The following is a 15,140-nucleotide window of genomic DNA, read 5'->3' as shown; positions in this document are numbered from 1 at the left end:
TCAGATGCAAATAAAGCATTCCTCACCAAGTAATCTTAAAACAGAGGTTGGCCTGACCTGTGGTGGCGCAGTGGATAAAGCATCGACCTGGAAATGCTGAGGTTGCCGGTTCGAAACCCTGGGCTTGCCTGGTCAAGGCACATATGGGAGTTGATGCTTCCTGCTCCTCCCCCCTTCTTTCTCTCTCCCCCCCTCTCCTTTCTAAAATGAATAAATAAAAATTTTAAAATTAAAAAAAAAGAGGTTAACAGACCTCAAAGATCAGAAAGTGTTTCCACCTGTTCCTAGGACACCAGCACACCTTTGTCTGTGAGACCCAAAGTAAACCTACAGTGAGTGTCTCAGGAGTTTTCCTTTTCTATGGCAGGAACAACCCTAGGTGAATACATAAAAATGTATGTATCGGCAAGGCTGTTAGGAGATGTTGCTAGGAAAGATAAAGAAAAGTGTAAGTATATTTTGTTCAGTCCATGTTCTGACCTCTTTTACCTTATGATTTTTCTTCTAATTTCATCTTCTTTCTCTATACTTGAATCCCTAGTGAGCTGAGTAGAACCTTGGTTTAGTCATACCTCATCTATCTCAAGGATATTGCAAAATTCTCAAGCTATGTTTAATTGAGTTTAATTGTTGAAATAGACACATATCAGAGAAGACTCCTATAGGGCAGGAAGAAGGAGATTTTGAAATTAGACCAACCAGAGGGAGATTCCATTCCTCAGAAGACAATCCATGTCCTTGAGAGGCAATAGAACATCAGCATTATCCCAGACTTTAAGCTGTAAGAAGATGGGGTTCTGGATCAACATGCTTTATTTAATTAACCAATTAAACACATATATGGTTGTGGAAGGAGGACATAGAGTCAAAGAGTATGGGTTCAGATCCCAGCTACCCCTCAAGCTCTGTGAACTTGAGCAAGCTGCTTAACTTCTCTAAACTTCAACTTCCTCATCTTGACATCAGCTTTTACTTAAACAGGATATTGCAAGAATCAAATGAGATTTTCAAAGTAAAGCATATGTCAGATAAGTGAGGCTTTAATAAACATCGATGACATTTATTATTGAACACCATTAATAATATAGTATGAATTTATTTTTTTAAATGATCTTGTTTTGTTATACAAAGAATTTGAAATGGCTGTGACACTGTTGACAAATCCAAGAATAGGACTCAGGTTCCCCTCAAAAGACTTTGTTTTTTAATTTTATCCATGATCAATTGTGTTATAACCACAGCATGGGAAGAGTAATAGACATGGCACTGAGAGATCAAGGTGAGACCATTAATGTCCAAAAGAGCATATTTAATAGGAAACATCATCAGTAACTCTTTCATTTTTTTTTTTTTTTTAGTGAGAAGTGGGAGGCAGAGACAGATTCCTGCATGCGCCCCAACCAGGATCCACCCAGCAAGCCCACTAGGGGCCAATGCTCTGCCCCTCTGGGGCCATGCTCACAACCAAGCTATTCTAGTGCCTGAGGCAAAGGCTCCACAGAGCCATCTTCAGTGCCTGGGGCCAACGCACTCAAACCAATCCAGCCATAGCTATGGGAGGGGGAGAGGGAGTAGGAGGGGAGGATGGAGAAGCAGATGGGCACTTCTCCTGTGTGCCCTGACTGGGAACCAAACCTAGGACGTCCACATGCTGGGCCAATGCTCTACCACTGAGCCAACAACAGGCCAGGGCCTACAGTAACTCATTTTTATTATAACATTTAGATTCGATGGCAAGAAATAATCAACCAAATCGACAACAAGTTCAAAGGAATTGTGGGTGACATACTTATTTCAGCAGCATGCATTGTCTACAGTGGAGTGTTGACAGCTGAGTTTCGCCAGTTGATTGTGAATAAATGGGAGAGTCTTTGCACTGAAAATGACATTTCTCTGTCTTCTAATTTTTCCTTACTTGAAGTCATGGCACAAAAGCAGGAGGTACAGCCAAGTAGCTTTATTGTTGATTTGAAATTTGTGTGTGTATGCTTTATTTTTTTTGGCTTGGGTCATTTTCCAAAAATTATTTTGATAAATGAAAATACTCAAGTCAGTTCCAGGCCTTAAAATTTTTGTTAGGTTATAATTCTAATGCCTCAGTTAAATCTCCTATTTCTTGTTCTCTGGACCAAAGCCACAAAATATCTTTTTCTCATTGTACTACTACCCTATCTAATAAATATAGCCAATTTCTCTCCCTGAAACTCCAATTATTAATAAATTGGTGAACCTATTAAATCACAGGTAGTATTTTTAGAAACAGCCAAAATATAGACATTTGTTAGTTTATAAATAAATATTTTTTGTCTATTTATGGAAGTTCTATGCTGATGGCGAGAGAATACAAAAGAAATATGTTTTTTTTTTTGTATCCCCAGAGAGTAATTTTAGTGGGAGGGGAGGATGGAGAGGTTCCCCTGCTAACTTAAATTGACCATCCAACTTACAAAGTCTCAGAAGCAAATACTTCTTGTTTTCATAATGCTACTAACAAATTTAAACCCAGATAAAATCAGTCATCACATTATATGCCAATGGACTAAATAGACCAGTTAAAAGGCTAAGATATAAACATGTAAACCCAAATACAAAGCAGAAATCATATGTTATTGAGAGAGGACACAGCTAAAACATAAAAACTGACAGTAGAAAATGAAGGGAAATTTACCATAGATTATCTAGCAAAGAGAATATATAGATAGATCATGAGCATTAATAAAAGTTTAAGTTTCTGGATTAAAGTCAGTGTACAAAAACCAACTGGATTTCTCTACATCAACAGACAGGGTGCACAGTGAATTACTAAAAAGTTGTGTAAAACTTATGGAAATAAAACTATAAAATATTATTTAAATAAATTTTAAGAAAACTAAACAAATGAAGAGTTATACCATGTTCATGAATTGGAGCACTCAATATTCTGAAGTTGATCCTAGCTTCACTGTACAGTAGTCCCACCTTACCAAAGCAGAACACATGGTCCAAGACCCCTAGTGAATGCCTGAAACCACAGATAGTATACCAAGCCCTATCCAAATACAGGGGTTCTTGAGTTACAACACAGTTCCATTCCTACGACACTGACATAACCCGAATTTTGGTGTAAGTCAAAACACACCCTAGCCTAAGTCACTTACCTATCTTAACACAGTTGTAAAATCATAATCTAGAACATAACACAAATAACCACAGAAAAAGGAAAAGGACATAAATATACTGTACTGTGCACTGCACTGTAATAACAGAAAAAAATTACATCTCAATTTCTTTAAGTTTTTATGGGAGTGAGCATCGTAAGCTCGAAATGTCAAATGTGAAGACTGTTGTAACCTGAGGACCCCCATAGTGTTTTTTTTTCTACTTATACAGACCTCTTCACTGAAAGTAAGCCCTCCTGGCTTCTCTTTGGCATATCCGATTCGCCAGCATCACTGCTCTTGCATTTGGGGCTATTATTAAGTCAAATAAGGGTGACTTGAACACAAGCACAGCAAATACCATGACAGTCGAGCTGGGCTACTGAGTGACTAATGGGTGGGTATGTCCTGTAGATATTAAAGATATGGAGAAGTTTATAAAACAATGACAGCACTCATTTTATTCCAGGTCCGCCGATGGCATCATCAAGGGCTACCTCTTGGTCAATATTCAACAGAGAATGCCATCTTGATCAAGCACAGTCGTCAGTGGCCACTGCTCATTGACCCACACAAGCAAGCATACAACTGGATTCGTCAGATGGAGGGACCTGGGCTGCAGGAGCTCTCCAATGAGGACAGCAGTTATATCAAAAAAATCGAAAATGCTCTGAAAACAGGAGAGAGTGTCCTCTTGCAGGTATTTGTACAAACTGGCCTGATTCCCTATTTCCATGCAGTTGACACATATTATCAATATATGCACTGAGAATAAAGTTTAAGATCTTTAAGTAACTAACAGGTAATTTTGTCAGAGGAAAACCACGCGTATACATACATATGTGTGTGTGTGTGTGTGTGTATACTGACTTTTCAATGTTCAATTCTCTCAGCTCTGTCTTTTACTGTTGTCCAGATATTAATAAGATTTACTTTTTTTTAAAGCTGTGTCTTTCCAACTGATTTACATTTTGTGAGATGACTTTTTTATTCATATGTTTTCCAGAATCTCCCTGAAACTTTAGCTCCGAGTTTAAAGGCAATTTTAAAGAAAGATATCTACCAGAGAAGAGGACAGCTTTACATACGGCTTGATGATGCTGAGATTGAATATAACTCCAAATTTAGGTAATGTCATAGTTGAGTCCCATGTTTGTATTTCTTTGAGACAATACTGTTGCAGTCCTGTGTTTCGGTCCCTGATAGTGTCTCCTGGGGGAAAAGGGAGATCATAGTTTGAATGTTCTTTTTATTTTCATGTTTTCAGTTGGTGTCTTGTTTATTATGGTACAGAATAGAGAATGAATTTTTACTTATTAAGTCGTTGTAAACTGACCCTTTTCAAAGTGCCTGGTGGAAGCAGTGGGTTCCATAGAGAATTTTCAGAAACTGCAGGACAGGCAACAGACAGAAAGCCTGGCCCCACCTGGTGCAGACGAGCTTGATTTTATCTGTTTGCTGAACATTTTATTCAGTCAGTAAAACTTCTGCTTCCGTGGGAAAAAAAAATCCATATTTGACATCTAGAAGGAAAAGGTAGAGATTTTTGCCTAGGCAGATAAAAACATCGTATCCTGTTCCAGGTAGTAATGGGTTCCGGGAATTCGATTTCCACCAGCTAACTTCACAAAGCACAGCTGTAGAGTCATATTTAATAACTACAGAAATACAATTCCCAAGGCACTGTTGTGGAAGGCAGATCCCCACTCTGTCATTTTCTGGCTGTGTGTTATGGGCAACCAGTTTGCCCTCTTTGAGTCTCAATTTCATCCTTTATAAAAAGGAAAGAGGACTGTCTCTGTTTTGTTGGGTTGCAATGAAGAAGATCCAAGAACCAGAATCTAACTGCTCCCATCCACTCCCACTGGGGTCACTCTGCTCCAAGCCACCAGCATCTCCCAGCAACCCCCTCTGCACAGACTGCTCTCAGAAGAGCAGCTGGAGTGATCCTATTACAAACCAAGCACGTCTTCTTTACTCAGATCCCACCACTGGCTTCTTCCTCGGGGTGACAACCATAGTCCTGACCATGATATAGTAGCAGGTCAAATCTACTATTTAGCATTTGCCTTTACTCTGCCAAGACCAAATGCTTAGACCAAATGGAGTATGGACAGAGGTTATGGTGTGTCTTTAAAGTCATACATAGTAAATGTATGTTTACGTAGTATAAATTGAGAGCCTGCTTGTGCACAAGGCTGAATAACACTGGAGAAATATTTGCTTCCAGGATAAATATTTTTTTTCCTTATTAAATAAATGTTTCATAACTGGTGCCTTTCTTATGCTTTAGGTTATACTTATCTACAAAAATAGACAACCCACAATTCCCTCCATCCGTTTATAACTTGGTTACTGTGATCAACTTCACGGTAACATTCCAAGGTTTACAAGATCAACTCTTATCTGCTATATTAACTCATGAAGTGCCTCATTTAGAAAACCAACGTTACAGATTATTGGAGAGTATTTCCCTTGATGCTATGACTCTTAAAGAACTGGAGGAAAAAACATTAACTGTACTGCAGGACACAGAAGGTAAGTTAGGTATTTAGTGACACGAGGGGACCTTCACCTGCTCTTGCAAAGGACACAAGGAAAGGTATAAGGATCGTATTCTGGAGTGGCACCAACACCACTAAATCCCAATTTTCCCCAAATAACTAATTAATATAGGTGACTGACCCGACTTCTAATTTTGGATTTTGATGTTTATCTGTTCTTCCCTCTGCTTTAGATCATTATGTCATAGGATGCTCACCACCATATAATCAGTGTAAGTTTTAAGAAAAATCTTAAACACTGGTTAGTTTCTTCTCACTCTGTTCAACTCAGTTCTGATGATATCTACCTGAGATAGCATTAGACTCCACAGGTTAAGAGTTCTGTCCCCCAGACCGTCCTTCAGATGCCCCTCACAAACCCAGGGGGCCACTTGTACTTTTAACAGACCAGCTATAGATCAGAAGTTTTGACTTCCTCCGTAGGTTTATTTTGCTAGAGTGGCTCACAGAACTTAGGAAACCCTTTTACACAAGATGACTGATTTATTATCAAAGAATATGGTTCAGGAACAGCCGAATGCAAGGAATTCATTGGGCAAAGTATAGGGAACGGGCATGGAGCCTCCTTGCCCCCTGCAGTGTGCCACTCTTCCTGCTCTATGTGGCCACCAGCCCACAGGCTCCCTGAAGGCTGCCCTTTGGGGGCTTATGGAGGCGTGATTGATTAAACTGTTGCCATTGCGACTGATTCAACCTTCAGCCCTCCTCCTGTCTCAGAAATCAGGGCACCCTGTTAGTGGGATGAGAAATCAATTTCATTGGTCATTATCAATTTTATATTTGTTAAAAGAAAATAGAACACAATAGAAAATATTAGAGGCCATTACATGAAATAATGGGACACTTGTTATTGGAAACCTTATTTTCATTTTCTGTTTGTATAGTGGGTCACAGTGGAAATGTCGCACTTATGATGGAATGACTATTGATTATGTGCCTATCATAAAAATGGGATCCACAAACACTAAAGTCATATATAAAGAAGAAATGAGGGTGTGGGAAGAGGGGCATGTATGCTGCTAATCAAATTTGTTAGATATATGACATATCTTCCCGTAAGAGCTCATCTCCAAAATAAAACTAACAAAACTAACACATTCTTACGTAAAGAGTATAGAATGAGGAAGGTGCCACTTACTGTTCCAATGGTTTTTATTTAAATTTTATTTTTTGTTTGATTTTAGGATGTGTTCTAGATAACGAGGAAATTGTAGACATCTTAAGAAAATCGAAAATAACTTCAAATGAAATTTCAAAGCGCATCAGCGTGACAAAAAAGGCAGAAAGTGAAATTCAAGCAACACGTAAAAACTACCTCCCCATTGCTACTCGAGGGACCCTGCTCTACTTCCTAGTGGCCAGCCTCACACAAATTAATTACATGTACCAGTTCTCTCTTGACTGGTTTCGTCAAGTGTTTGTTGCATCCATAGTTTCCAAAGGCAACGACCAAAAAGAATACAGTTTGAAAAGGGAGAAAATGTCTCTGATAAAAGTTCATGAAATGATAAATCTCTCTAAAGAACCTAAGTTAAATGATGAGAAAACTCCCTTAAAGAAGTATCTTAAGAATGCAATAGATGTATTGACAAGGAATGTTTTTAAGGTGAGACATTTTTCAATGTGAGTTTTGCAAATGTCTTTAATCTAGCTATGTTACTCTAACAGTTATATTTTCTCCACAGGTAGTCTCTGCAGCTCTGTTTAATCAACATAAACTTTGCTTCTCCTTTCTGCTTTGCACTACAATCATGCAAAGTAATGCTAATGAGAGTCTAATTCAGGACAACATTGGATCCCTACCAGACGAGGAATGGAACATCTTCTTACACTCTGCCATATTGGTAAAAACTAAAAGTGTCATGCCCCAACCTAAACTTGATAGTAAGTAAAAATAATTACTCTGGATTTAGTAAAAACATACTTCCCTGAAAAATACTAAAAGACGTCTAAGGCGCTCCAAGTCAGTGCTTCTATATTTATTAAACCAAAAGCAAGCTTGAGTTCAGATACGATGTCTAAATTCATCATTGCACCCCTACTCTGCTGAGCATCTAATTGGTGCTCGGGGATTTTTGAATGGATGAATGAGTGACAATGGCCATGGTTATTATCATCCTAACTCCATGGTTATGGAGGCTGAGAAGTCCTGTGGTCTGTCATCTGTAAGCTGGAAAACCCAGAAAGATAGTGGTGTGATTCAGCGTGAGTCCAAAGGCCTGAGAACCAGAAGAGTTGGTGTAAGTCCTGGTCTAAGTCCAAATACCTGAGAATCAAGAGTGTTCTGTCTGAGCACAGGAAAAAAACAAGACCCAAGTGAAGAGAGCACTTTTGTCCTTTCTCAGTTTTTGTTGTTGTTGTTTTTCTAGTTAGGCCCTCAATGGATTGGATAATGCCCACCCACATTGATGAGGTCAATCTTCAATTCACTTGCTAATCAGCTTCCATAATATCTGAGACAATCCCTAAAATAAATGTCTACATATATATACATATATCTATGTATCCTATTAGCTCTGTTACTCTGAAGAACCCTAATATAGTAACTGTTAGAACTAATAAGCAGATTCAGCAGAGTTGTAAGATACAACCCCAACATACAAAAATCAAATGTAGTTCTATACAGTAACAACAAATAATATGAAAAGGAGATTAAGAAAACAATCCTATTTACAACAGCATGTGTATCATGTGTCCAAAGCTTCAGATTTACAGAAAAAGTTCTAGATGTGTTTCGCAATATGAATATGCCTAACACTACTGAACTGTACAGTTAAAAATGGGTAAGATGGTAAATTCTGTGTTTTTACCATAATAAAAGAAAGTATTTTATGTAACTGTTATATAAAATAGCTTTTTCTCAGCAGTATATATATTGAGCATCTACTTTGTAATGTGTAGCCAACAGGTAAAGTGCCTCTCTCCTCCAGTGTGATCCTTTCTCCTTTTCCACTAGGCTTATATAAAATGTACAGAGGTCAGCATCTTCAGTGGGTGTCCAATTCCAGGTGGAAGCAGTGCCAGTATGTCAGCAGTCAGCTGGAACCGTTTTCTCTTCTGTGCAAATCCTTGCTAACGAATGCATCCCAGTGGGACACCAAGAAAAACAGTACGGCTCCGTATCATTTGATGAGCACAGCTTTCCCTTCAGAAAATGTCTCACTGGAGGAAAGTAAGAAAGCATCTGTTGTTTTAATCTATAGTGTCTGTGGATGATCAACTTAAAAATGGAGTTCAGTATCTTATATTATGAAAAGTTGAAGAGAAGAACATTACTATGTTGTCAGCACACCTCGTGTTCTCTAATGCCATCCTCATGACAATCATGTGAAATGATTATTAAGAATGTCATCGTTGTTAAGAGGTCAGAAAGTCAGAGATGAAGTACCACACTCATTTCATTGGACCCCATGAGTTTTGTTCCTTGAAACTCAGCAAGCCTACATACATAACAGACATGTTCCAGGCAGTCCCCAGGTTACGAACAAGACAGGTTTGTTCTTAAGTCGAAGTTCTGTGTGAGTTGGAACAGGTACATTTACCTATTAAATGCAACTTAGATGTTTGTCTTCACGTAGTATTTTTTTTTACCTTTCTGTGCATATAAATATTTAAACTTTTTAAAACTTACAGAGCCCATCTCGTTCAGAAACCGGAGACTGCCTGTATTTTCTATAACAGATGTGTTTTTGTATACAGAGTCTAAAGTGCTCTGATTTGAATTTCCTTAACTACTACCGAAAAAAGTGCCTTTTCAGATGTTTGTTGACCATTTGGATTTGCCATTTTCCTACTGGATGGTTTTTCTCTTTTTTTTTTTTTTTTTTTTTGTCTATTTGTAAGAATCCTATTAGTCTAAAACAGGGATAGTCAACCTTTTTATACCTACCACCCACTTTTGTATCTCTGTTAGTAATAACATTTTCTAACCGCCCACCTGTTCCACGGTAATGGTGATTTATAAAGTAGGGAAGTAACTTTACTTTATAAAATTTATAAAGCAGAGTTACAGCAAGTTAAAGCATGTAATAATAATTACTTACCAAGTACTTTATGTCAGATTTTCACTGTTTGGCAGAATAAATCTTTATAAAACAACTTACTATAGTTAAATTTATATTTTTATTTATACTTTGGTTGCTCCACTACCGCCCACCATGAAAGCTGGAACAACCCACTAGTGGGCGGTAGGGACCAGGTTGACTACCACTGGTCTAAAAGATGGTTAACTTTTTGTCTTGTTAAAGTTATTAACCGTTTTGTTCAAATATTTTCCAAAATTTGTTAGTCTTTTGGGTTTGTTTACAGTATCTGTACCACACAAATGTTTAAATGTTTGTATAGCCAATTATGTCTTTTTTTTTTTTTAGAGCTTCTTGTTTTCCAGTTCTGATTAAGAAATTCCCTTCCTCCCCTAGGGTTTTCTCTCTGGGTTGTTGCTATTTTGTTGCATTTTCATTTGATTCCACTTCTTGTATCTTGCATAGGTAGATTACAAATACAGATCTCTGAGCTCTCAAGAGATTAGTTTATACATCTTCATCAGAAAAGCATCAGACATGCAGGAGCAGGTGACGAAGTGTTGGCTATGCCCTTGGCTTCTCATTTTTTGTCTTCAGCTGTCCACCATCTTGTATAGCACTGTTCATCAGCCACATCACGAGGGCCACGTTGAAACTTAAATTTACGTTAATGTCTACCCATGTCTACCTCTTGTGTGATTTTTTATAAGGATTTTTATTAATTCATTTTAGGGGGGGGGAGAGAGAGAAAGAAGGGGACAGGAGCAGGAAGCATCAACTCCTGTATGTGCCTTTACCAAGCAGCCCAGGGTTTTGAACCAGTGACCTCAGCGTTCCAGGTCGACACTTTATCCACTGCACCACCACAGGTCAGGCCCCTCTTGTGTGATTTTAAGAATCACACAAGTTAGTGATGCCTCAGATCTTATAGAAATAAAGCTCACTATAAAAGAAATCAACCATGTATTTAAAAATAAAACAACTCTATAACTTTAGAACAAACATTTTCATTTATGTTATCTTTTAGTGATTCAAACTATTTAATTGTTAATCTCAGTTTTCTTTCCCCTCTACATTATATCTAGCTGAACTTTTGAATGACAACGAAGAATTATATCATCCTATAAATTTTCCCTGGGAGAAACTCACTCCATTTCAAAGACTTATTTTGGTAAGATGTCCAATGAGCAAATATTGGTATTCTACATGTTTTGAGCACTTTATCAGTAACCCGTTCAAATCTAAAATTATGAAAAAAACATTGATTTTACAAGTTAACATTTAGCGAACGCTAATGTTAGAGGGAAGTACTTACACTCCATCTTAATGTGATTTTTACATGGAGGGAGTCCTGTTAGAGAGACATTTCCTGCGTCTCCCTCTCCCCTATCCACTCCTTCCTAGAAAGGAAGAAGTCTTATAAGGGGTAAATTTGAGAGAAAAACCCAGAGTTCACCCACCATTCAGCCCTTTCTCCCTGTCCCTTTTGGGGTCCACCTGCCTGCAAAAAGTATCGTTTCTGCGCTGCTTCTCAGCACCATAAGTTATACAAGATCACACCTGGCCCTGTGGGGAAAAGACACTGGCAGCCCCGCACTGCTTGTGATGGGTTCGTTCTGTCTGATTCTAGGTTCTGTATCAGGAAGCACACACCCTAAGCCACACCCACCACCTTGGCCTTTATTGTTAATAATGGTGATATTTTGCCTGACTTCTGTTTCTCAGTTGCTTCAGAATCTGGCTGGAGGGATGCAGCTGGGTGTCATTCATGAGCCCCTCATAATAGTCTTGGGCATTAGACACAATTATTTTCCCCATTTTACAGAATAGAAAACCTCAGCTTAGAAACTGCCCAATAGAGCCAGGACTGAAGTGAGGCTCAGACAGTCTGATCCTGAAATCTGTGCTCTCTGCGGGAACACTGTGTTACTCTGTACCTAAGTAGGTCACCCTAAGTTCCTCCTTGTCATCTTGAAAAACCTTTGTTTGTTCACATTTTACCTTCTGGTTTAGTGAAAGGGGAATATCCTCATCCCCTCCCCTCCCCTCCCTCCTCCCTTTCCCCTCATTCCTTCCCCTCCCCCCACACATGCCAGCCTGGGCAGCCACTAACACTTCTTATGACTTCTGTCCTAAATTTCATTTTTTGCAATACTTTAAATTTCACTCCAGCTACAAATAGCAAAAGAAAGAAAGAATAAAAAAGGATTGCATCTGGCTTATAGACATGTTTTATTTAGCCTGTTGGACAGAAAGGAGACGGGAAATGGTGAGACAGCAGGGGCATGAGGTCATAAGGACTACTCCAGAGCTGTCCATAGCTGCTTAGAACAGAGCCCGGGGAATTCAATTCAACAGAACTCCCCAGTCTTCGCTCTTCCCTTTCTCTACCGCCCCTCAAACAAAACAAAACAAAACAAACAACAAAAAAGTTGTTGGAGTTAAAAATTAGAAGAGTGGAGAAATTTTATATATGCTTGATTGATCGATGAAGTAGAAGCCAACAGCATGGTGGTGACCAAGGGTCATGGTCACATTTGAGAGCACAGATTCTCCATGGTGGTGTCAAAGCCCCACAGCTTATTGTGTTTTCCTTTACCTCCTATGTTTTCTATTTTTTAGATAAAAATTCTTAGACCAGAACATTTAAATAATTCAGTGAGGACATTTATAGCTGAAAAAATAGGAGCTGAATATGTTCATAGAGACGGAATCAACTTGAAAGAGTTCTACAAAGTGTCCGCAGCCGGAACGCCACTGGTCCTCCTTCAGTCGGACGGTAAACTCCCTGGGGACGGGCCCGACGGGACACGGCGGCCCGTTCCGTGTCAGCTAGTCTGTTTAAAAGATTTTCTCATCCTTATTTACATATTTGGGAAAGGGACAGATTAAAATCTTCAAATATATTAAGAGTAAACCTTTCTAAAAATGCAAAGGAGGCAGAAGAGTTCCCAGATTCACAAGTCTCTGAATTTATCCGCACGCCTTTTCTGTGTAGAAAATGCCACTCAAACACATATTACTGGTCAGAATGTTGGGTTTTCCTTGCCACTTACTGTTTTTTTAAATTTTTATTTATTTAGTTATTTTTACAGAGACAGAGAGTGAGTCAGAGAGAAGGATAGACAGGGACAGACAGACAGGAACGGAGAGAGATGAGAAGCATCAATCATTAGCTTTTCATTGCGCGTTGTGACACCTTAGTTGTTCATTGATTGCTTTCTCATATGTGCCTTGACCGTGGGCCTCCAGCAGACCGAGCAACCCCTTGCTGGAGCCAGCAACCTTGTGTTCAAGCTGGTGAGCTCTTACTCAAACCAGATGAGCCCGCGCTCAAGCTGGTGACCTCAGAGTCTCGAACCTAGGTGCTCTGCATCCCAGTCCGACGCTCTATCCACTGCGCCACCACCTGGTCAGGCGCCACTTACTGTTTTAATTAGCATGACCCATGAAAAACTAGATATGTTTTAAAACAAACTATCAGAAATGGGTCCAGCTGGTCCAGCTCTCGTATTCCTCTACTCCAAATGCGTTTTGTTTTGATTTGTTTTGTTTTTATGAGAGAGAAACAGACAGGAACAGGCAGAAAGGGAGAGACATTAATAGCATCAATTCTTTGTTGCAGTACCTTAGTTGTTCATTGATTGCTTTCTCATATGTGCCTTGAGTGGGGGGCTTCAGCCAAGCCAGTGACCCCTTGCTCAAGCCAGCAATCTTGGGCTCAAGCCAGCAATCATGGAGTCATATTGATGATCCCAGGCTCAAGCTAGTAAGTTTGCACTCAAGCCGGCAACCTCGAGATTTCAAACCTCGGTCCTCGGTGTCCCAGGCTGAGGCTCTATCCACTGTGCCACTGCCTGGTCAGGCCCTAGTGCTTTTTCTTTTTGCTGTCTTTGCTCTAAGCAAAATATTTCCTACATTTATCTTCTGTTCTTCATCATTTCCACATCAACTATGTCTTTAGAATTCACCATTTTCAAACTTTGACCTGACTGGCCAAAAATCTTGCTCAAAATGCCTCCACGTGGAAGCTTTCTCATCTGAAACTTTTCTATACAAAGCAGCTGCCTGTTTGCCAGCCACTCACAGTAAGTACTGTCCATTTCTGGAGGACTGAGCCATCAGGAATCCACGTTTCAAACAACAGAATGGAGGAAAAGAACAATCACACTGCTGGTTAATAAACTCTGCTGCCAAAGCCTAGTCACAAAATGTAAATGCCCATACCTGTGACAAGAGAGGCTAAAAATAAAGTTCTATTGCTGGGCACATGGCCATCTCAAATGACACAGGCGTATAGAACCAGATGTGGCAGCTGTAAGTAGGTATTATCATCCCCATAGGTTAGAAAACCTAGGTTACCACCACACCTTCCTCTTCTGCCAGCTCCACTCAAAAATGCTAGACTGTGTTTGTTTGTTTTTAAAAGAAGAAGTTATAAGAGTTTACAATTGTATGTACGGTAACTCTACTTTGTTCCACAGCGATTGATCTCACCAATACTCTCCTGAAATTTGCACAAGAGTTAAAAGGAACGACACAGCATGTGACCATGCTCTCTCTGGGTGATGGCTGGGCCACCAAAGCAGAAGAACTCATTGCTAATGCTCTAACCAAGACGGGACAATGGGTCTTCCTCCAGAACTGCCACCTTGCAGCGTCGTTTATGCAGAGGCTTTGCGCTGTCATAGAATCGTAAGTTACACATTTATTTGTGAGGGACCAGAGTATCCAAACAGTGAAGTAAAATGGAAATTGCAATGTGTACTGTGCTTAAACAATGATAAAATAACATGTTGGGCCACTCAGAGGAAACGTAGCTGTCTTATGTGGGTTCTCTTTTCTCTAAGAACTTAAAGACTACACTGAGAATACATCAGTTTTTGTTAGAAAAAGGGGCCCAAAAGTTTACTTTTTATCTTACCACAATCTCTCCTGCCTTCCCAAATTCTCACTCTACTTTGATATACATGCACACATACACAACATATGTGTAGACCTTATAACATACTTTTTAAGAATCTATGTGATTCCAAGCTGCCAAATACAATACCTCACATCCCTACTTTTGGTGATGATGGATTTTATGGCCCAGTATTTATTAGTATTTACTCTGACCTTCTCCAGCTCAGCCCACTTTTCTAGGCTGTATCTCCCAAAGCACTTGCTCTCTCAGGCAGAAATTTCTGTAAGTCCAACCTTTTTGTTTGCAATCAGAGAATTTGGAAGTTGATCGCTATAACTAGCATCGTGGTGACATGAGTCATTCCTTTTTTTCCTTGGTCCTTGATTTACAACTAGTCAAACATCCATAAATGCAACTGCTTGACTTAAACTTCTAACAGCTTTGCTGATATCATTCATTTTATCTCAGCATGACTTTCTTTCAGCAGTTTAAAAACTATTTAATAATTTCT

General features: G+C 39.3%; 1 protein-coding gene across 1 annotated transcript in view; it reads left to right on the top strand.

Annotated features, from left to right (window-relative positions):
* The window catches only part of DNAH14 (dynein axonemal heavy chain 14), a 207,252-nt gene that overhangs the window by 173,708 nt on the left and 18,404 nt on the right, over positions 1-15,140 (top strand). The window contains exons 65-74 of the mRNA XM_066252726.1: positions 1,726-1,941; positions 3,607-3,837; positions 4,144-4,265; positions 5,431-5,675; positions 6,886-7,307; positions 7,387-7,585; positions 8,658-8,873; positions 10,809-10,894; positions 12,346-12,502; positions 14,208-14,418. Of these exons, the coding sequence (XP_066108823.1) occupies positions 1,726-1,941; positions 3,607-3,837; positions 4,144-4,265; positions 5,431-5,675; positions 6,886-7,307; positions 7,387-7,585; positions 8,658-8,873; positions 10,809-10,894; positions 12,346-12,502; positions 14,208-14,418 (2,105 nt within the window). The remainder of the gene's footprint in view (positions 1-1,725; positions 1,942-3,606; positions 3,838-4,143; positions 4,266-5,430; positions 5,676-6,885; positions 7,308-7,386; positions 7,586-8,657; positions 8,874-10,808; positions 10,895-12,345; positions 12,503-14,207; positions 14,419-15,140) is intronic.

The sequence above is a fragment of the Saccopteryx bilineata genome, chromosome 1, assembly GCF_036850765.1.
Source record: "Saccopteryx bilineata isolate mSacBil1 chromosome 1, mSacBil1_pri_phased_curated, whole genome shotgun sequence".
Taxonomy (NCBI): Eukaryota; Metazoa; Chordata; class Mammalia; order Chiroptera; family Emballonuridae; genus Saccopteryx; species Saccopteryx bilineata.
The sequence above is the reverse complement of the archived record's forward strand: the minus strand, read 5'-3'. Positions and strand labels throughout refer to the sequence as shown.